General features: G+C 42.4%; 1 protein-coding gene across 1 annotated transcript; it reads left to right on the top strand.

Moving 5' to 3' along the window:
* The first annotated feature begins 18,418 nt into the window (after positions 1 to 18,418).
* Positions 18,419 to 21,136, top strand: LOC135098759 (cuticle protein CP14.6-like). The gene is made up of 3 exons (XM_064001155.1): positions 18,419 to 18,481; positions 20,424 to 20,629; positions 20,820 to 21,136. Exons 1-3 carry the CDS (start codon positions 18,473 to 18,475, stop codon positions 20,998 to 21,000), a joined length of 396 nt encoding a protein of 131 aa, XP_063857225.1. The 5' UTR covers positions 18,419 to 18,472; the 3' UTR covers positions 21,001 to 21,136.
* The last annotated feature ends 858 nt before the right edge of the window (positions 21,137 to 21,994 follow it).

Raw genomic sequence — 21,994 nt, 5'->3', positions numbered from 1 at the left:
CAAAGGAGAGATTAATAATTAATGAATAAGAGAAATAGGTAACAAGAGAGAAAGAAGGAAGAAATGGAGAGTGAAAGAAGAAACCACTAGTAAGAGAGAAATAAAGATATGCAAAATGAGAGAAGAATGAGGTAGCAAAAGAGAGCGAAAAGAGTTAGCGAATGAGAGGAAAAATGAAACTGGGTAAGGAAAGAAGGTGTTAGCATAGGGGACAAAAAAGGGTTCACGGAGGAGAAAAGTAAAGGCGAAGGAGAGCAGAAAGAGTTACCAGAGGAAATAAGAGAGTTAGTACAGGAACAAAAAACAAACAAGAAATAGAGAGAATAGTTAAAGAAAAGATGAAAAGTAAAAAGAAAAAGAGGAAAACCCGGAGAAGGATTAAATAAAAAAAATGGCAGGGAAAAGAAAACAAGAAATTTACTAAAGAAAAGAAAAGAATAATATCAAGTGATTTCACAATACCATTTCGACTTAGCAAATTTGCATAAATAAGAAAAAAAAAAACTATTTCATATCTTTCTCTGGTGACCTTTGGAAGATCCTACTACTCTATTACGATTTTTTCTTATCACTTGGACGGCGTTCAGAGAGAAGTATTAAGACACTTCCAGAGCTAAATTGAACCTTTCCTTTTGCGCTTCTTAAAATACAACTTATGTTTTTTCTCTTACGGAGTTGTGGTTTTGCGTTTCTATAACTCGTTTTCATACTGACTATTTCTTGTCGTTCTTGGCCAATTTCTATTTACAAAAAAAAGTAAATATGACAAAGCAAGCATATTGAAATCTCAATAATGATGCTTAACATTTAAAGATAACACATATTGTCTTAAATGGATATATAGATAGACAGACAGGTAGGTAGGTAGGTAGGTAGAGAGATAAGACAGATAGATTGATTGGCTAATAGACAGCACGATTTTCTCATTTCAGAGTGATGATAATGAGAGAATGGAAAGTAAATCTTGCATTAGAAAACAACACAAACACGGGAATCGAGGCACTAGTATGTAGCACGTTGAGGAAAGTGATAGTTGTCCCTTCAAGGTGGTCATGGTGGTCAGGTCAGGTGGTCAGGTCAGCCCCACCCTTACACATTATGGTCACAAGAGCCACCACCACCACTACCACCACCACTACCACCACCACCACCACCCGGCGCCTGCCTCGCTACACTCTTTCGTCATCGACAACAACAAATTTAGTAGGATTAATTATGCCATAATCGGCTGTGACGTCTATTACTTATTCCTTTTGCATGCTTGTGATGTAAGTAACTTTATTTTGAAAGATATCTGACTTACTGTGCTTCGAAATTCTACTTTATCCATTATTCAGTATATCTATACCTCTTTTTTTTTTTTTTTTTACATTTGGATAAAAGTTTAATTTTTCTATGCGTGAAGGAGATAAGCCAAGGACACAGAAAAAGGTGAAAAAAAAAAGACCATGAATTCGCTATTTATGTTAAAAAGAAAAAATTAAGCAAGGAAATCCCAATTCGAGTCAATATCTCTATCTTCACTTCACAGTTTGAAACGGCGGACATCATATACACATATTCTCTCGTTCTTGAGACGAATTTACATATGCCAGTTTTTGCTCAGTTACAGAAGCGGTCGTCTGATTGAGTCACACGCAGCTGGCACCAATGTCATGCTCGTAAAGTCTCCAGCAAGTGGTGTGGAGGTAATAGCCGTGAACTGTGACGAACCTGCATTAGGCAGAGAGCAAACACACGCGCCCTCTGACCACGGAGGGGCGGATCTGCCACCTCGGGAAAAAATCAAGTGAGGAATTTTTTATTTGCTCAGCCGACAGACAGGTCTCACTCACTAGCTGCTCGGTTCATGACTGTGGAGGAAGGTCGTTTGCTGAGTATATTGTGTGTGTGTGTGTGTGTTATAAGACCGGCTCTGACCAAGAAAAATAGAAAAAAATAAATAAACAAAAGATAATGAAGAGCCTACAGAAGGTGCCAGTCCATACAGAAGAGACAGTAACAAATCTAATGTTGCCTTGAAACCTCGATCTTGAAAAAAAAAAAAAATCTTAGGAAGGAGGAAATACAGAAACAGGCAGGGGGCCTCCAATGTGTGTGTGTGTGTGTGTGTGTGTGTGTGTGTGTGTGTGTGTGTGTGTGTGTGTGTGTGTGTGTGTGTGTGTGTGTGTGTGTGTGTGTGTGTGTGTGTGTGTGTGTGTGTGTGTGTGTGTGTGTGTGTGTGATCAAGTGTTGGACTCATGATTGCCAGCCAGATATACCTATCCGCAGAGCTGAGTTCATATAGTTCGCTCAATAGGTAGAGCTGCGACCTTTCACACACCACACATTTCAATCTCTTGCACAAGGGAGACAATAACCGCTCGCTCATCAACAAAAACTTTTGCTATGAGTGTCGGGCGCAAACCTCACCCACGAAATATGTGTGTGTGTGTGTGTGTGTGTGTGTGTGTGTGTGTGTGTGTGTGTGTGTGTGTGTGTGTGTTCACCTACGGTCGTCTGCTGGTCACCGACCCAGCCGTTCCCATAAAGAAAGACCTTTGAGATCATAGTGACCGATCTTTGGGTAAGACTGAGACCACTCACACACCACACACCGGAACAGCGAGGTCACAACCCCTCAGCTTACATCCCTTACTACTTGCAGCTAGGTGAACAGGGACTACACATTAAGAGGCTCACTGGAACACGAACCTGGGCCTTCTCGCGCGCGCGCGCGCGCGTGTGTGTGGGGGGGGGGAAAGGGAGGATGGTGTCGCTTGTGCAGCTCAGGATTGGGTTAATGTGACTGAGTGATTACTTAATTGAGAGTAAGGAGCCTGACGCTCAACACGGGAGGTCACACTGGTGCATTTAAGGCAACAACATGATTATAAAACTAAATAGTAAATGGTTGTGTACTCCATAAAAGGCGGTGGGGATGGATGATGGAAAGGTGGTAGTTAGTGAAACAACGTAAATAATCCAGAAGTGATAGATATTAAAAGAATATTAAAGCAAGTATATAAAATTAGTCAATTCTAAAACGAGCATAAGTTACAACACTACACGAGGCTCGTAAAGAATGTTGGAAAGCAGGTCTCAAGAGGAAAGCTACTCTGAGATGTACAGCTCACCTTGATGTACCTCTTTCACTCAATAAGTTAATAGTGTAGTAGGTTCAAGTAACTATAAGTGAATGAAACAGTCAACCGTTATCGTTATGTAATAATTATGATCGCTTCATCTATTTAACTAAATAATTGCCAAGACTTAAACCTTAAATCATCTCCGTCATGTCGAGGTTAACCGATTTTACCTCCAACTGACTATGATAGAAGCAAATGAAATGAAATAGGCTTCTACATTCAATACCCTCACACATTTAACACTAAACCATTATTTTAACTAAAACTAAACCGTTATTTATCAAGAGTGGACAAATAACGTTTACCATCAATCAACATCGACGATAATACGAGTAATTACAATCAATAAATTTTTTTCAGTGCTTTTATCTAGTCATTACTGAGTTTTCCCCCATTATGAACCTCCTTCTTTAAAAAAAAAGTGTACAAACATAACTTCCACTCGACTATAATGCGAATAAATGCAAAATATAATCAATAGTCTTGTACAGTTATCACCTTCATCTATCAGTTCACTTCAGCCACCAAGACTTGCAGCGCCGGGCAGTCGGGGATCGAATGGCGTGCTTCCTCCACACCCTGATCTCTGAACGCTCGGCAGCAACAACACAAATCACAATCAGCCCTCTATTTGCTAACCTTCGAGTACATTGAACTTCACGCTTATGGCTATAACTTTTTTCCTCTGTCAGTTTGCTGCTAGCTTGTACTTATTATTTTTCTCCAGCCATATAATCTAAGAAAGAAACCTCAGTAAATACTAGGTCAGGTCAGCTGTGTGTGAGGGAGTGTTTCGCCCTCGTGTTTTCAGTCTTGTAATATTTATTCTCATCTTAGCTCTGGGATGTGGCGGGGGAAGCTACATTGGGGATGTCTAGTGAATTTGTAACGTACGCATATTAAATTCAGTACCTTCATGCCTGCTATTTTGTTGTCTTTTATCATATAACAGTCTCTTATATTACTTTTTTTACCTTTTCTTCAATCTGTTTGCTTCCATTTCCTTTGCTCTCTGTTTAATCCTGTACTCCCACATGTAACTAATTTGCTATTACCGCATGAAGCTCAGCAGAAACTCTCTTTACAAACCTGCAGATTCTCCCGGTGTCTAATCTTCTCGTGTCAGTGCATGTAATCTCTCTCTCTCTCTCTCTCTCTCTCTCTCTCTCTCTCTCTCTCTCTCTCTCTCTCTCTCTCTCTCTCTCTCTCTCTCTCTCTCTCTCTCTCTCTCTCTCTCTCTCTCTCTCTCTCTCTCTCTCTCTCTCTCTCTCTCTCTCTTAGGTCGATCACACAAATAACTTCCTTTCACAAGGCACTCAAAGATAACAAACAATATAAATTCTTTTCCACTCGTTGTAATAATGCTTTCCTCTTTTGTGCAATGTCGTGATCGAGTCCCAGGCATTTTATATGATTATCCGGCAACAAATTTTCTGCATTATGCTTTACCTAGTTGAAGAAATCCTGCATTGAGGTTGTCGAGAGTAAAAGCAGACAGTTTTCCGACTCGTTCTTCTCCTTCCACCTCCTTGGTCCTTTCTTTTATTGCTAATCCCTCCATTTTTTCCTTCTTAACTGTCCGATTCTCTTCTTATAATTTACTTTCTGCAATTCCCTTAACGTCTTTTTCGTTCTGCTCTTAATATTTTCTTGCTTCTTATTGTCTTCATTATTTCTCCTGCCTTCCATCCTCTTAATCTGCCTTACTTGTAATCCTCTGCCTCCACACACTCCCTCGTTCACCATCATTATCTTGTGTTCATCTTTGGTTCTTTCTTTTATTGCATCTTCCCCCTTTCCTTCCAAAAGCCTTAATTACTTTTCTCTCCTCATCCTTATTCGTATTCTCCTTTTGTTCACCTACGTTTTATTATTTCATTATATACATTTTCTTGCTAATTTCTAGTTTCTTTTTTTTCTTCATTCCTTTCTTATCCAAGTTGCTTCATTATCTTTCTCCTTCCTTCACTCTTATGAATCCTCCTTCGCTACACTTAAATTTTTGCATGAAGATAATAGGTGGAAATCGGTAGTTTCACACAGGGACTGCCACATGTAGTTCTAACGGTTTTTTGCAGCTTCCCTTATTTTCTGATATTCTTATGTTCAAACCTTTCTTTTATACTTCCTTTTGTTCCTTTCTTTCTTTTACTCCCGTCAAACTATTTTACTTCTCCTCCTCCTCCTCCACAATCCCGCTTTTTCCGCCTCCCAAGCTTCGTGCAGAATAAGTGAAGAGAAGTAAATTTCGGTGCAGTATAAATCAAGTGGCGTAGATGGTCATTATTCGGAGTGGCTTCGCGGGCTATTAATCTCCTGGGCCTCATACTCGCTGCTGCTGCCCACATAACTCACCGCCGCCTCCAACACCAAATTATGGAGATTCATCTATTATTCATCTCCACCGGGGCCACTGCGAACAAATGGGTTAAGTCCATATGCACGGGTCGTTTAATACAGATGGTCAGTCATTCTTACTCTCTGGTTTCGCCGAATGAATAGATACTTTCTTCCTTTCTCGAGTAATTTGGCATGATTTGTGAACAGTATCTGGACAATATAGGCTTAATAAGTAATGTTGAAAAGGTGGATGTGTAAGATTAACTTATGGTCATATTCTTACTCTGGTTTAGCGAAGGGAATACTTGAATATTTTCTTCATTCTTGCCTCGTGTAACTTAGAAAGGTTTGTTAAGGAAAGCTGGATAGTGCGTCCCAAATCCATCATTTTGTTTGTACAAAGGAAATAGGAGATAAGTGTTTAGGTTCTTAATATTTTTTTTCACTCCTGTCTCGTGTAACTTGGCAGAACTTTAAAATAGGACCTGGACGACGCTCCCTGAATTCGTCACTTCTTAAAAGGTGGGAATAAGAGAATTAACAGCCATAATAACTTTTTCCTTCTGGATTAGCAAAGGAAATAGAATTTTCTCGCCTCGTCTAACTTGGAAATCCTTCAGCAGACCTGGACAACGCATCCTAAATTTGCCAGTTCTTAAACGGTGGAAACAGACGATTAGAACAGGTTTCTTCTTGAATGTAAATGATAAATGCGATAGTGGTAATGATACACCACACTTAGGGACGGCAGCTGTGCCCGGAATGATAGTGATAATGATGAGTCATGAGTGATTTTACCATAATAAAAGACATGTGGACACAGCACTTGTTAAGATTTCCAGCGTAAGGCTCTTGATTCAGTGACTTAGAGACACTTCTATCCTGAAACTCAATATACATTCAACTGGGATACGGTTGCCTCTGTGTTATAATGCTCGGTTTGTGGCAGAAAAGCTTGAAAGTTTGATTTTATCTCTAATCAGTTTCTCGGTGAAAGAGGCAGCGCACCCTTGTAACCCCAACTGGGGGCCATATGGCATTGCTTCAACGCCATAAATGAAATGATTCAGGTTGTAGAAATATTTAGTTGTAAATAATTATTCGATTTTATTTTTTTTCAGCAACTCAGCGACGCATAACAAAATAAAACTGTGTGGTTTACGTCTAAATTGTGTTGCCTGATGACCTTTTCCATTACAAAGTCATTAGTGAGGGAGGGAGAAAAGATTATTAGAATCTTAACGTACCTGTCGATACCCGACTTCATCAATCACCTGTTTTTGCCAAGCTGACATTCATTAAGATGTTTTTTTTTTTTTTTTTCGTTGCTCTAAACTTCATCCAACTTCTTGCACATGTCTGAAGATTTTAGCTGGCTGGACGTATCTCTGAAGTCTCTGATTTGCTTTTAGTGGCCCTGTATAGATGCTAAGGTTTTTGAAAGCATTACAGTATTTTTTAATATGTATATCATTGTTTTGTACATTTCAGCTACATGGTTATTCATTTATTAATTTTTTATTAGTGAAATTAGGATGGATCAGAACTTCTTTTTACTAATTTTATCTTGATTTATAATTTTCTATTATGGTATTTCTATGCAAGATATATTTTTTGTAGTAGTATAGCTAACAAATCCTCTGTTAATAAAAGTGATTACCGTCCGCGTCTCTTCGTGATCTCTACACACGTAAGAAAAACGTAAAACCATTCATTCTCATCTGCAAGGGTTTCACTCACCTTTGTCTTTATGGCGGTGACGTGGCCAGAATTGTGCTACATAATGTGTGAGGCACTGTGCTGAAGTGTTCATTATCACGTCTGTGTTACTGAGTGATCATTTCCTTCTTAAACTTGTCGCTGTGTTCCTTTTCTGTCTGACTGAATGTATTACCTATAAAATTTGAGAACTGATTGATAAAAATAACTGATGACTGGTGACTGGTCACTGAAAATTAATTACTAATGACTAATAACTGGTTCCTGGCTAGTGATGACTGTTTACTAGTTACTGGTGATTAATAATTGGTTACTTGTAATTAAAGACTGATTACCGATGTCCGGGTACTGGTGGCTGGTGACTGGTGATTGATGACTAGTGACTAATGGCTAGTGACTAGTGGCTAGATTCTTTACTTAGGGTTAAGATATTCTCCTAAATATCTTACATAATGACTAGTCACTTACTGCTACTTGTTTATGTGAAAATTGACTGACTGAGGGTCTGGTTCATTGAATGATTGAATGACTCCGTAACAATGGAGTTATATGGGGCTGCCTTTAATTAAGAGGTACACGAAAGGTACATGCACTGTACAAATGCTGCTGCTAAGCCTATTACTACTACTACTACTACTACTACTACTGCTACTACTACTGCTGCTACTACTGCTACTACTACTACTACTACTACTACTACTACTACTACTGTTACTACTACTACTACTACTACTACTACTACTACTACTACTACTACTAGTACTAATGATAATAATAATAATAATAATAATAATAATAATAATAATAATAATAATAATAATAATAATAATAATGATAAGAAGAAGAAGAAAAAGAAGAAGAAGAAGAAGAAGAAGAAGAAGAAGAAGAAGAAGAAGAAAACAAGAACAAGGAGAACAAAAAAAAAGAGCAAAAAAAAAAGAAAAAATAAAGAAAAACAAGAACAAGAACAAGAAGAAATATATAGCTAACTATAATTAATTCGAAAGAATACAAATAAGAGTCTCCCGGGCGTGGCTCAAGATCCTTCACACCTGCTCGGGTTAGTCGCCTCTTACGACACGCGGTTTACACAGACACACACGTAACGCTGACTCTTCATTCACGCCCACGGAACATCTGATAACCACTTCAAGTCAGGTAGTTTTCCTCGTTTCATCAGACAACGCATTCACTTTTCCTACATGTTCCTGAAGGTTTATTGGTATATCTGAACTTTAAATAGTAATCAAGCTTTTCATAACTATTTATGTCTCTTTACGTTTGGCAATTTTTCCTCGCTTATCCAGACAATTCATTTTCTTTTTGTCGAAACTTCCTGAATTTTTCCTGCCCTTTTTTGTGTCTTTACAATCCTACTAATTGTGAAATGGAGGATTAAAACTCGTAAAAAATATACAAATGGATAATGCGAACACAAGAGGAAAAAAATGAACGTGACTAACGAAATTAATGGTTGTAATAAGGATGGCGATGATAATTATGATGATGGTATTTCTTGCCTTATACGAGAATGTTAATACGATGACTGGGTTTGCAAGTTCAAGGTGAGCTCAAGACGAGACTCGGTTCAGAAAGAAAATACCAAGTAACTGCAACAAGTTAAAAAAAGAAGGGGAAAAAGTTGTGAGGACACTGATATACCTCCCGCTGATAACAAAGGCAAGAGTCTCCTTTAAGTGGATTGTGTTCGAGGCGGAATATTGGCTTGCCTTCGAGTATGATTTCAACATTTCCCGCACTAAGGCGACTCAGCTTATTGGTCTGCAGTTGCCTCACGTTACTTGCAGTTTTATTGAAGTTCAGAAAATGGAAATCTTGTGGGACTTCATGGTTTCTGCCCTTAAGGTTTACGAGGATCTGCAAGGAAGTCTGATTATTCGAAACTGGCTCTGTTTTTTTGCTGTAAGTTATGCAAAGTCAAGAGTGCTGGTGGGCTTATCAACTGCTGAGCGAGGGAAGGAATACACTGTTTTTAATATTCCTAGGGTACTGAATATATGTGGCATTGATATACTGTTTCCTTTCAATTTTAAGATGAATATTTATCACAGTATCTCGTAATTCGTGTTAAACACGTCGTTCATCAGATTTTTTAGTAATTTCTGTCAAATAAAAAAAAATCAATATAGAAGAAAATATTGGGAAGTTCGGAATTCGTAATGCTTCATGAAAATAAAGTAAAGTATTTTTAGCATATCTGATTAGGAAAACGTGTACATTTCTCGAATGTCCATCCACACCTCGCCCCTCAGCACTCAAACATCGCTTCTTATACAGACGTGCTGACAACGGCATCGCTTTGTTACCTGAGGGAAAGCTGAGAGAGGATATCGCCGGAAGCTGAAGTAGGGGAAAGAATCCTTCACACTTCCTTTCCCTCTCATCCCGACCTCTTCTCCCTCCTACTTTGTCTGTCTTTATATCTGTCTCTCTTTTTCTTTCTTATATCTTAGCGTCAAGAGAGAACTAAGTACTCTCTTGGAAGCACGTCTCCTTAAAAGGCCTCCACTAAATAGCGGTCCACTCAGCACGTCGGGACCATGACAGGAAGACAGCCACGTTCTGCCCTATGGGGTTCCTCTCGGGATGAGTAATCCAAGTAAGGACGCAGAGCAGGTTAAGCTGACGCAAAACGTACTACAATGGAAAGGACTGGTAGTGTGTCCGTCTGTCCGTATTTGTGATGTGTGAAGGTTTGCGGCTTATGTGTGTGTGCGTGTGTGTGTGTGTGTGTGTTATTCAATTCACCTACGGTCGTTCATCTACAGTTGTCTGCTGGTCACCCAGCCAGCCGTTATCCTATCGAAAGAGCTCAGAACACAGTGACCGATCTTTGGGTAGGACTGACACCACTCACACACCACACACCGGGACAGCGAGGCCACAAACCCTCTGGTTACATCCCGTACTTACTTGCTGCTAGGTGAACAGGGGCTACACACTTAAGAAGTTCGCCTGTTCGGCTCGCCGCGGCCGGGACTCGAATCTGTGTGTGTGTGTGTGTGTGTGTGTGTGTGTGTGTGTGTGTGTGTGTGTGTGTGTGTGTGTGTGTGTGTGTGTGTGTGTGTGTATCTTTTTGCCTATATATTACGAAAAGAGGTCGAACGGGCAGAAAATGACTAGTTTCCCTCTGCAGTTTTACGTAATAACATCAGTGAATTAAGAACTGAAAAACGAGTGGGTAATAGCATGTACGAGTATATGACTCGGAGAAGTGACTCTACGCGATGACTGATTTAAAGCTAGACGTATGGTGACTTTGAAAACCCTCAATATAGTCTTATCAGTTTTTCATTCTACCCTCTTTTCATTTTTTGCTCATAATCTGGTACGTATGCAGTTCTAGTCGCCTGGGTGTTAATATTAAACCTCCTATCATATTACTTCGTGTCGCCACCGCTAGAGGGCTTTTGAATGACCTCGTCCAGGTATAAGAAATATGGGTGTCACTTTCATTAGCTGTTGCATATTTTCCTGCTCCCTACTGGCCTGGCTATTCATGCATGAATATACCGTATTGCAAACATGGGTATAAGAGAGGAAATAACTCCTACACGGAACCTTTGTTGTGGGCACTTCAGCTTTGTGAATGTATAACGGTGACCTGGTTAAAACAAAATTATGGAAAAGTAAAAAAAAAAAAAAAAGAAAAAAAAAGAAAATAAACCAAATGCAAATAGCCAGAGAATAAATTACTCAATCTTTGCCCTAGTTTTCTCCTTCCTTTCAGTCAATAATATTATAAACGTAAAGGTTCATGTAATGCACAGTGTACATAAGTTACAGAGCGGTCAATTTGTGTCTATTCTTATTCTGACATTATGTTTCTGAGTCTCAATATTTACATGTGTCATTTCCTAAGTCTCTCAGTGGCGCGTGTTACCCATGAGGTGCAAGGAGCTTGAATTACATATACCTAGATTCGAAAGGAGATAGGCAAGGGTTACTGAACAAATAGGGAAGTAGATGAATAGAATAACCTTAACAATCATACCGTAAGTTTAAATATAATACTGAACATAAGGAGATGGGTGGACAGATTTATGGATGAGTCTGACATATCGTATTTGGTTCACAGATGCTGTCTTCTGCAGACTCATTGGCCTTTTGCAATCTCCTTATGTTCTTACGTTCTTAGGAGCATGTGTTGGGGAGCAGCTTTGCGTCACAATAATCACAATGGGTACAGAGGCGACATGGTTGACAGCCTTCAATAAATACTTACCACGCAAAGCTACAAAGAGCACACAACGCACTTTATAATCCCATGTCTATATGAAACTTAGTATTGAGTAAGGGGACGAAAAAATATTAAAGAGTAAGAAACGGTGAGCAAAGAAATAAGGGTTGCTCTTCAAAAACACTTGCACGTAGAGATAGAAATAACATACATATGGATTTTAACAATACCATTAATACATGAAACTCAGCGTAAAGTAAGGGGGGACAAAAATAAAGAAAAAAAGGCAGAGTAAGAAAGGGTGAACAAGATAATTAAAGGTTGCTCTTCAAAAATAATTGTCGTCTGGAAACACAAAGCACTCATCCGACTTTACACAACACCATTACTATAAACAAGTTGGCGTGGAGTAAGGAGAGACAACAGGGAAAAAAAGAAAAATATGGAGTAAGGCAATAACTGGCTCTTTTATGGTTCACCTCCTGTGTCTTTTTTTGGGAATAGCACTGAAACCATCTTCTTTTTTTCTTATTTTACTTTTTTTTGCTGTCCTTGGCTTATCTTCTTGACATGAAAAGAAAAGAAAGAAATAAGCAAGTTATCTATTACAGACTTCTCTAAAAGAAAAACTCACGTCCAGAGAACCACAGAGCACATATCATACTTTAAACACTCAAGTAAGTATACACAATTTAGCGTGGAGTAGAAAGGAACAAAAGGAGCAGTAATAAGGCAAAGAGTAAGATACGGAGGAGGAGGAATAACCGGTTACTCTCCCAAAACTGTTGCTCACGGAGACACAAAGACACAAAGCACACACCACACTTAAGTACACATCACTTACCATAAGAACGTAAGAACATAAGAAAATAAGAGAAGCTGCAAGGAGCCGTTAGACCTACACGTGGCGATCCTTGCATGCAACATACCTACCTATTAGTACAGACTAAGAGAACACAATAGAGAAACACAAAATCTGAACGTGTAAGAGACGGGGAGCGACGGGGAGAAAAGAAAACACCGTGTAAGTTAAATGTGCGGCAAAGGAAGAAAAAGGAAAAAAAAAAAAAAAAGGCTGAGTTTAAGAATCGTAGACCAAGAGAATGAAAAACGGGTATCAAAAGATTTCTGGTTGGTCAGTGCTAATGAAACTCGGCCACAACCTCCCCCTCCCCCCCCAGAAGCCGCGTGAGGGCATTAGCTTATGACCTCTGTCTGGCCCCGTCTCGTCCCTCCCTCCCTCATTGTCCCTTCATCCTCAGAGCCTCCCTTCCCTTCCCTTCTCCCTTTCACTGTCGTAAGAGCTGCCGTGTGTGTTAATCTTTTCCTTCTTCATACATTCTCTCTCTCTCTCTCTCTCTCTCTCTCTCTCTCTCTCTCTCTCTCTCTCTCTCTCTCTCTCTCTCTCTCTCTCTCTCTCTCTCTCTCCAGAATCGTAATGTCTCTTGCTCTTTTTTCTTCACATGCACACATACAAACACACACACACACACACACACACACACACACACACACACACACACACACACACACACACACACACACACACTACGTACCCTCACTCTCTCACTACTTGAAGGCAAATAAAAGAAAAAACCCAAGATGTTCTCAATCGTAAATATTTAGTTTATCTTAATACGCTGTCAATTTCAGACGGAGCTCAAGAGATTGTTTCTTTCAGCGGAGCGAAGACGGAGCGGATTATGGCCGACATTTTCGCTTAAATAAACCCGTCTGGCGATATGATGGAAGACCAAATTTGTCATGTGGAATATTGCGGGGCCGACAGAGGTGTTTTACGGTGTGTGTGTTTGTGCTTTTGTGTGTGGAGAGCTGAGGGGTGTTTCTGTTTCTCTCTGCATCTCTCTCTCTCTCTCTCTCTCTCTCTCTCTCTCTCTCTCTCTCTTGATTTTCTTCCTCGACAGGTTCTGGTTCCATGCTTTCCTTCTCCTTGGCGTGACGATCCCTCCCTTCCCCTAATTTGCCGCTCTCTTCGTGATCCCGTGTGCGGTGCGGCTCCTCTCCCCCAAGCTACTCTCGCTGTTTCGTGTCACTTTCCACTTATTTCTCTTTCTCTCTCCCTCTCTCTCCTCCTTTCTTCCTCCTTCTTCTACTCCTACTCGCCCTCCACCTGCCTTATTTATGGACTCAACTTCTTATCAACAATTTAATACAATCTCGGCCACCTTTCACCCGCGGCTGTGGAAAACCTTTATCGCTGCAGAATACTTGATAATGGTTGAGTTCGCCGCAAAATGCAAATGTCTCCTTGACCTGTTCGTTCCTCTTCGGCGATGCTTATTCTTCACTCCACGTTACTTGTAGACATTATTTTTTGACCCCGACTGCGCCTGTCATCGTCACGTGAAGCGCTATTTGAAAGCGTTACCTCTAGAAAGACAAGGTGAGTCATATAGCTCATTATCTAGGGTTATAATTATGGACTGACTAAAAAGTTTCGTCTGCATTCTTGTAGTGATGTTTCAGACCAAATATCGTTTCCTTGCCGGACAACTTTCATGACAGGCCGCACACGTGGCATGATGTGTCTGAAAAAGTACTAATTCCAAACGTTTCCTCGAACTGTTTAATATTTCTACAATCTTATTATGGGACACTCAGGAGGAAGTGGGTGGCCGCACCCCCGACATGAGGTGAGAAAGAGGACCTGTGTCAATGAAGCGGCAGGCGACACTCACACAACTTCTCGTTTCCATAAAGGATGAGAAACCTAAAGCCCCTTCACTCTGTCCACAGCCATCCTATAATTCCTCGCGCACTTGTGATAGAGGAGAAAGAGTTCCTTCTCAAACACCACCGAGAGGAAGGCGCCTCGCAAATACCACCAGGATGTAATGCTAGTAAGTTCTTCGCGCGTTTAATAATTGAGGTTCAGGTGAAGAAATATCAGCGCATCAAGGCGACAAAAAAGCAAACAGTGATGCTGCTTAATCTGATGACTTGTGTTTTCTTTACTCCTCGGTGGATGCGCAACAACGCACGAGTTGCTAGTGCAGGAGCTGGTCATCACCCTGCTGGCTTAGGTAAAGAAATACCTGCACATCAAGACGACAACCCAGCGGTGGTGCTGCTTTTTAATCTGGTGACTTGTTTTCTTTTCTTTTAGTGTACACGCTGCAGCACACAAGCTCAGTGGCTTCTGCACCTTTCAGATACAAGAGTCAGGTATTACTGGAAGGATTTACTTAAAAACATACTTTACTCAGACGTAGGACTGTTGATGTAAATAAACATGCAAGTAGTTATCTTAGCTCCAATGTTCAAGTTAGTTAAGATCACGTTACGTCCAGCCAGTCAGTCCCTCCTTGCTGGGTTTACTGTATACGTCTTGCACTTGCGAATAGTAAATACAGCGACTCGTCTTGCTGTTCGTCTCCTTTACCATCTCCTTCCAACCTCTCTCTTATTACCGCTTCTCGCACTTCAGGTCTTCACAGAATAAATTCAAATTTTTTTTTCTCTCTTCCCAAAGGTTTGAGAGCGCGCGCATGCACACACACAGACACACACACACACACACACACACACACACACACACACACACACACACACACTAATAAGCCAACGAAGGATAAAGCATATCACAAGTTTGTTCATTACGTCTAATGGTATCGCCACCAAAAGAAGTAACAGCCTGTCGCTCTCTCTCTCTCTCTCTCTCTCTCTCTCTCTCTCTCTCTCTCTCTCTCTCTCTCTCTCTCTCTCTCTCTCTCTCTCTCTCTCTCTCTCTCTCTCTCCCTCGGAATTTAAGTATTGAACAAATAAATTCTGTCGGACTGGAGACTTTTATTTGTTGACACGCCATTAATCCCAGACTCGGAGCTGCCATTATTGGAGGGCAAAACCAACTGCTTATATTTCACCGTTCCTTGTTTTACCTCAATAGATTTCTTAAACGCTCTTTGACTTGTCCTGTCCCTGCTGCTCTCTCGCGGATATACTTTTACTTTTATTTCTTTTCTATCAGCTATCTAACCTGTCCGCAAATGGTAGTTTTTAATCTCGACTGCTGACGTTTTTACTGCTACGGCCCCGCGACGAGAAGGAAAGTCTTGCATGTGAGGAGACTTCCATCCAGGACACAGCGGCTTGTAACATTTGCTGGTTACTGTCTTTCTTGTGTCTTTTCCTAAGGATGACTGGCTGTACTATGAAAGTTCTTCTCGCGTGTACCCTAATACTCTAAGCTTGCCAGACCCAAGTACTCCTCTCAGTTTACCTTTACTGCACCCCAACCTGTCGTCTTTTTACTACTCTCAGTTCGCGAAGGATGACCGGAGTACTTGAGCATCGTATTGAATGCAGCGAGGTGTGAAATAAATTCTAACGGTGAGTATTAAGATAGAAAATGAATATGCTCATACAGGATGCTCATGCCTCGCAGGTCTAGACATTTCTTCACAACCAGCGGAGGGACAGATCACCATCACCCACTCACAGTTTCTCAAGCAGCAAAAAATATATATTTACCTTCACATATATATTATGCACTTAGGTTACATGTTTTGAATCTGGGTTATGAATGAAGGAGAGCCCGCTGTTCTGTGGTTAGTCAATAAGATCATGAAAATACAGAATAAAGTTGATTTGAAAAATATGTTTCATCAAGCACTACTACAACGAGAAGCAATTCAAAAGTCTTACACAATGGGAGGCCTTTGCCGGATGAAAAACCACACCTTGGTGAAGTACAAGTAGAGTGAGGTGCTGCTGGTGACGAAACCCGACCCATAATGTTTGTGTGTCTAATGTGTCGGGCACCCATTGCTTCACAGCGAGACCGGATCGTCCCGTTCCTTCTCTGCGCCTCAATCAGGGTTTCCCGGCATAGTGTTTAGACAAGAAAATTTTGTCTAATTACCAAGTAGTTTTGAAGGAACCATGATGACTGGACTCGTGAATAGTGCTGGGTGTGGCGATTTGCATAATGAGTGGCCAATGCGGTGGCTTGGCCAGTCCCGGCTCGGAGCAGTCACGTGGCCTCCCGTTTCTGCCATGCCACCCTTCTCTGCGTGGCGGGTCGTGGCAGCCTCAGATGGAGCCATAAAGAGGAAATATTTGTGGTCGTGGGTTGGATGTTACACCAGATGATCTTCCTCGGTTATGATTAGAGGTGCGTGCGGGTTTGGGCAGCGGCAAGAGTGGCGGAGGTGACGACCTGCCCGGCAGGACGGGCGGGACCGGCGGGGAGTGTGTGCCCACTTGTAGATGAGGCTCAAAATTTCTCCATCACAAATGTCTTTCTTTATCAGCATGTTGTGTTTCTCTTCGCAGCAAAGCCATGGCTGATTCCTTTCTCCGCAGCATAGCTCTGACGCGCTTCTCACAGTGAGAACAAAATAATATGTTACCAGAAACACACACACACACACACACACACACACACACACACACACACACACACACACACACAGAGACCAGGAGAAAAATATCTGAAGGATCGGGAGCTGGACGTTGTCGGCCAGCGCAGCAGGCAATATGACAAATTGCAGATGAGGAACAACAATGACAAAACAAAAGACCAATAAAAACATCCTCGGCAAAAACAACAACACGGGCGAGATCGACATGACTTACATTTTATCGCGGTGGACCGCCGCCCAGGGAGGTGCACTACGCCTCCCGATGCCCCCTGACCGCCTGACATGCCCCTACCCGCCCCTGACCCCGTGGAAAGGTGCCAAGAGGCGGCGACCTTTCCTGCCCGACACACGAACCGAATCTTCACGTTTACTCCCCCGCCACCGCCGCCACCATCATCACCATCACTATCACTACCGCCGCCTTCGCCTTGCTCTCCGTCTTTCACCTTCTGCTGCTCTCACATTCCTAAACACTCACCTTCATAAATATACGACATGTCCCTGTTTTGTATAATGCTTACATGAATACCTGAGCGACCTCCCGTCTCTTGCACAAACTAATTCCTCGATTTTGTAGTCCTCTTGCTCTTGTCTATAGACATTAGCTACAAAGATTTTTATTCGCTTAAAAAATAAACAGGAAAGGTCCCTTTGCATACATAAAGGTTTTCAATACAAACATGAAGATTTAGTTGTACGAGATGTATTTTGTTTTTCAAATAATGAACAGCAAGGAAAAGAAAGCTGTTCGTCTTCCTCAGCTTGATACAACAACGAGCACGTGAGGTTGACTTATATGATTGAGAAACAACCGGCCCGGCGTGCAATGCTCTGCTGAGAAATGCATGTACACAAGGAATTATATATCATAAACAATCAAAAGGCAATTTAAATTTACATACTGAAATACCTTTTACTCAAGATTTTCCAGGACAAGTTTTCACTAGTATTAATTGACCTCAGTACGAGGCATCTCATCTCCACACACAGTGCCTGCCTGTGTCCCTCGATGATGATAAAATAATCTTGAATGGCCTCGCTTGTACTGCACCCCGGCGTCCCCGAGGCTGTATGGTGTTGTGTTGCACGGAATCTCACCTTTACGATGCTAAAATGTTAATCCGTATGTATCGGCGTGAGGTTTATGGCCCTGCTGCTGCTGCTCCTGCTAGCCCTGCTGCCCGACGCAAGTGTGTGCATTCGTACCTAACAGACCCGCGTTCTGGGCGTTCCAGCCATGCACCACGGGCGCCTACAGAGGAGGTGCCTGCGGGAGGGGGCGGTGACTCCCCTGGTCGCGGCTGCGATGCCCTCGCCTGCATGGCAGACACAAAACACGAAAGTAATCGCCGGTAAAGAGATGCTAGATAAATCCAACGTCAAGGTTGACCTCCTTTCCCTGCAGCCTTGAGGACCTGCGAGGGGCAGGTGTCGAGTGTACACGGCCTCTTCAAGCACTTTCTTCGCCTCTAAAACCGTTTTTAAGTTACAAAGAAAACCTTGTGCCAGTTATTTATTTCTAGGAAGGTTTTGAGATCGAGAAAGGAGTCCGTGGTGGTGCCAGCGTGAGGCTAACGAAAGGCCACTAATGTTCCTGTCTGGCATGCGGTGGCAACCCTTCCGCAGCTGTTCCTCGCGCCTATATATACTGAGTGTCGTCAGGGCCTGGGGCATCAGTTTCCTCCTAGCAGAGTCTCAAGATGAAGCTTGTAAGTAGCAGAAGGCGAGGGACACATCGCTCACTTGGACACTTGATCACTGTGGACTAATGGCTGGCTGAGCTCTGACTGACGAAGGGGCGATCGCCGGACCTTCTGCCCGCCCCTGCAGGTTACTGTGGTCCTGCACCTGCACCTTACATGGCTCGGTGTCGGAGAAAGATTCTTGCTTCTTCCAATACTTCAGACGAATTCGATTTTCAAAGCTGATCGCACGTCTTTCCCGCACGCTGCTTAGGGGCCATTATCATGCGTTGTGCGTGGCCTAATGGCCACTTCCTTAAGACAAGCATTGGTAGTTGACAGTAAGGAATTGGACGGCGGGTCTAAAATTTCTATTTAAAAAAAATGAACATGTACAAACCGGGAATGGAGATTTACGCATTATATATTTTCAAATCTCCAGTTCTTCCAGTACTGACAGGCTAAAAAAAAAAAAAAAAAGGCGCACTGGAGACTTTCGTAAGTGATTTCTGGAGCTGGTTATTGTTCTTTTTAATAGACAAAACACTCCTTCCTGCCACGGTGTCTGGGGCGCAGCAAGGAACCGTGTGTGTCGTAGTATTGCTGGCGGGAGTGTCGCTGCTCCATACTTGCGGTGGAAGACACTTATAGTGCGCTGAAGTAGGTGACTTCGACTGAGAATTCAACGAGGAAATAAAACAAGCTGACTGATTTTTCAAGACGCGAAGGAATTACTACTAGATCCACTACCACCACCACCACCACCACTACCACCACCATCACTGCTACCTCCACCATCATCACTGCTACCACCACCACCACCGCCATCACTAACACCACCACCACCGTCATAACAAGTACTAACAGCACCATCTCTCTTTCCACCTCCACCATCACCTGGTTCACCACAACTTCCTACATTCCCAATACTCCTACACCATTACCGTACCCATAAACATCACTGCCAACACCACCACCACCATCACCACCACCACCACCACCACCGACAACACTACCAATACCATCACTTCTACCTCCACCAACAACACCCACCACCAACGTCGATACCATCACCACCACATCCACTGCCATCACCAGTACCAGCACCATTACCATGAACATTGCACCGTTAGTATTGCTCTCACCACCACCACCATCACCACTATCATCATCACCACCACCACTATCCCCATTACCGGTATCACCATCACCATGAATACTACCTTCACCATTAACAGGAAAACACCACCATTATCACCACCACCACCACTATCTAACACGGGCCCCACTTATACCTGCACTGATACCACCACGGAGGACTCAGGTTTTATCTCTGAGTCTTAGCCCGTGTCTGAGTGGAGGCGGAAAAATCCTATTAAGAATACAAAGCCTGTTCAGGTCAGGCTGTGGCGGGATCGGCTTGCCTCACATTAGTCCCGAGTCTCTCCGCTACAACAAGGAAGGCGCTTGGGAAACTCTCGTCCTTCAGGTTTTACGGGAAATGTTCTCATCTGTTTCACAATTTTCTCATATACTTCTTTTATTGGTTATTCTTTTCTTAATTATTGAATTTGGAGAAGCAGCATTACTTTACCTACTTTTTCAGCTCCTTTTTCTCATGTTCTCATTACAGTTTTGTAAAGAAGTATGTAGTATATATGTAAAGTTTTTATCATCTTTTCATCCATTTCCTGCTTCTTTTACTTTTTAAATTTAATGTTAGTAAACATTTCAGAGTCTCTTTTCACTTACTTTTCAGGTATTTTCCATAATAATTCAAAGTAAATATCAGGAAAAGAATATCTAATAATTTTAATCTTTTCACATACTGTTCTCTTTATCACAATTGATTTGAGTCACTGTTAATACGGTACCATATTAAGAAGGGTACAGGTCATTAAGTATATTAGAATGAGAGAAGTAATACATCACTACAAGAGCCTAAACTACATCATGGCGCGTCCCTCAGATCATCCTCGCCACCGCCCTGGCCCTGGCCGCCGCCGCCCCCACCCCTGACCAGGATAGGGAAGTGGTCCCCATTGTGAAGTATGACCGCATCCAGGAGGACGACGGGAGGTACAGCGTGGATGTGGAAACAGGAAATGGCATCCGTTGGTCCCAGTCCGGCTCCCCCGTGGATAATGGCGCCATCGCCACAGCCGGCCAATACTCGTGAGTGTTGCCTCTTCTGTGAATCGTATTCCATGTGCTACTGAGGTTTAAGGTGAATATTACTTATTCATTTGCTTATGTATTTGTTTACACGTTTATTTATTCATTAATTTTTCTTCTTATTCTTGCGGAGTCAAATTCCTTCCTTCCTTCCTTCCTTCCTATATTTATTCTTTACATTTTGTCACAGCTACACCGCCCCTGACGGCATCTTGGTTGAGATGAAATTCGTGGCTGACGAGAACGGTTTCCAGCCCGAGTCTCCCTTCCTCCCCGTGGCCCCTGAGTTCCCCCACCCCATCCCTCAGTTCGTGCTGGATCAGATCGAGTTCGCCGCTAAGGAGGATGCCGAACTCAACCGCCAGTCATAGACGCCCAGCGATATAAATGTCACGACTACACATGAACGGCGCTGCTCGAAGCCTCGCCTCTGACGCACGCGCTGTCAGCTCTGATTTGTATATTTATTGATATTATTGTGTATAATATATGTAAAGTAGAGTACAAGGTGGTTTATTTTACTCATGATTGCTGGTGATCTTTCCCAAAGGGTTGTTGTGAGAAAAATTCCAGCTCTAATACTGGTAGCGGATTGTTAAGTGTTGGGTGGGTGGAGAAGAGAACGTAAAAAATTCCAGTGCAAAAAAAAAAAACTTACTAATCACAAGATGAGGCTTACAAAAAGAAAAAAAAAATACTATGTCTACATCCATCACATCACCATCACTACCATCATCATCATCATCATCATCATCGATTTCTTCGATTCCACAACAGGACAAGGACCTCCTCCACCCTTCATAACTAGTCTTTCGGCTGCCTGTCTCTTCCAAATCATATGAGTGCTAGTAAGACATATCGTATCTCGCTCTCTAATGAGATAGGTAACTTTCGCCGGCCTGGTCTGGGACACACGGGCAGAGGACAGAAAATCCTACACAGACAATAAACAATTTACACACAATGAAGATATGACGCGCGTCCCTCGGCCAACGAAAGTGGTGTCGCATAAAAGATCACAATCACAACTATCTATTGGTCACTCTAATAGTAACACGAGACACCAATAAACACTTCCTTGGGTGGTCGCGTGGCGCCTTCCAGTCTAGTCCTCGCCCGTTACGCCTCGTGGGCCGCGCTGTACCCACGCCCTGCCCCCCGCGCTGCTAATGGAAGGCGGATCAGGCACACCAGACAGATGGCGGGACGCTTATTTGGTAACAGCGTCGTCCGTGTCGCTGTGAAGAGTGGACACCAGTGTGACGGGTGCAGGTCCCCAGAGTCACCGCCAGTGCCAAAAACCTCTCGAGAATGTGGCTGCCTCTTCTCCTCATATGTTTTTCCTCGCCATTCAAACTGACCTTC

The sequence above is a fragment of the Scylla paramamosain genome, chromosome 4, assembly GCF_035594125.1.
Source record: "Scylla paramamosain isolate STU-SP2022 chromosome 4, ASM3559412v1, whole genome shotgun sequence".
In the NCBI taxonomy this organism is placed as follows: domain Eukaryota; kingdom Metazoa; phylum Arthropoda; class Malacostraca; order Decapoda; family Portunidae; genus Scylla; species Scylla paramamosain.
Note: the sequence above shows the minus strand (reverse complement) of the source record. Positions and strands in the feature narration are given on the sequence as shown.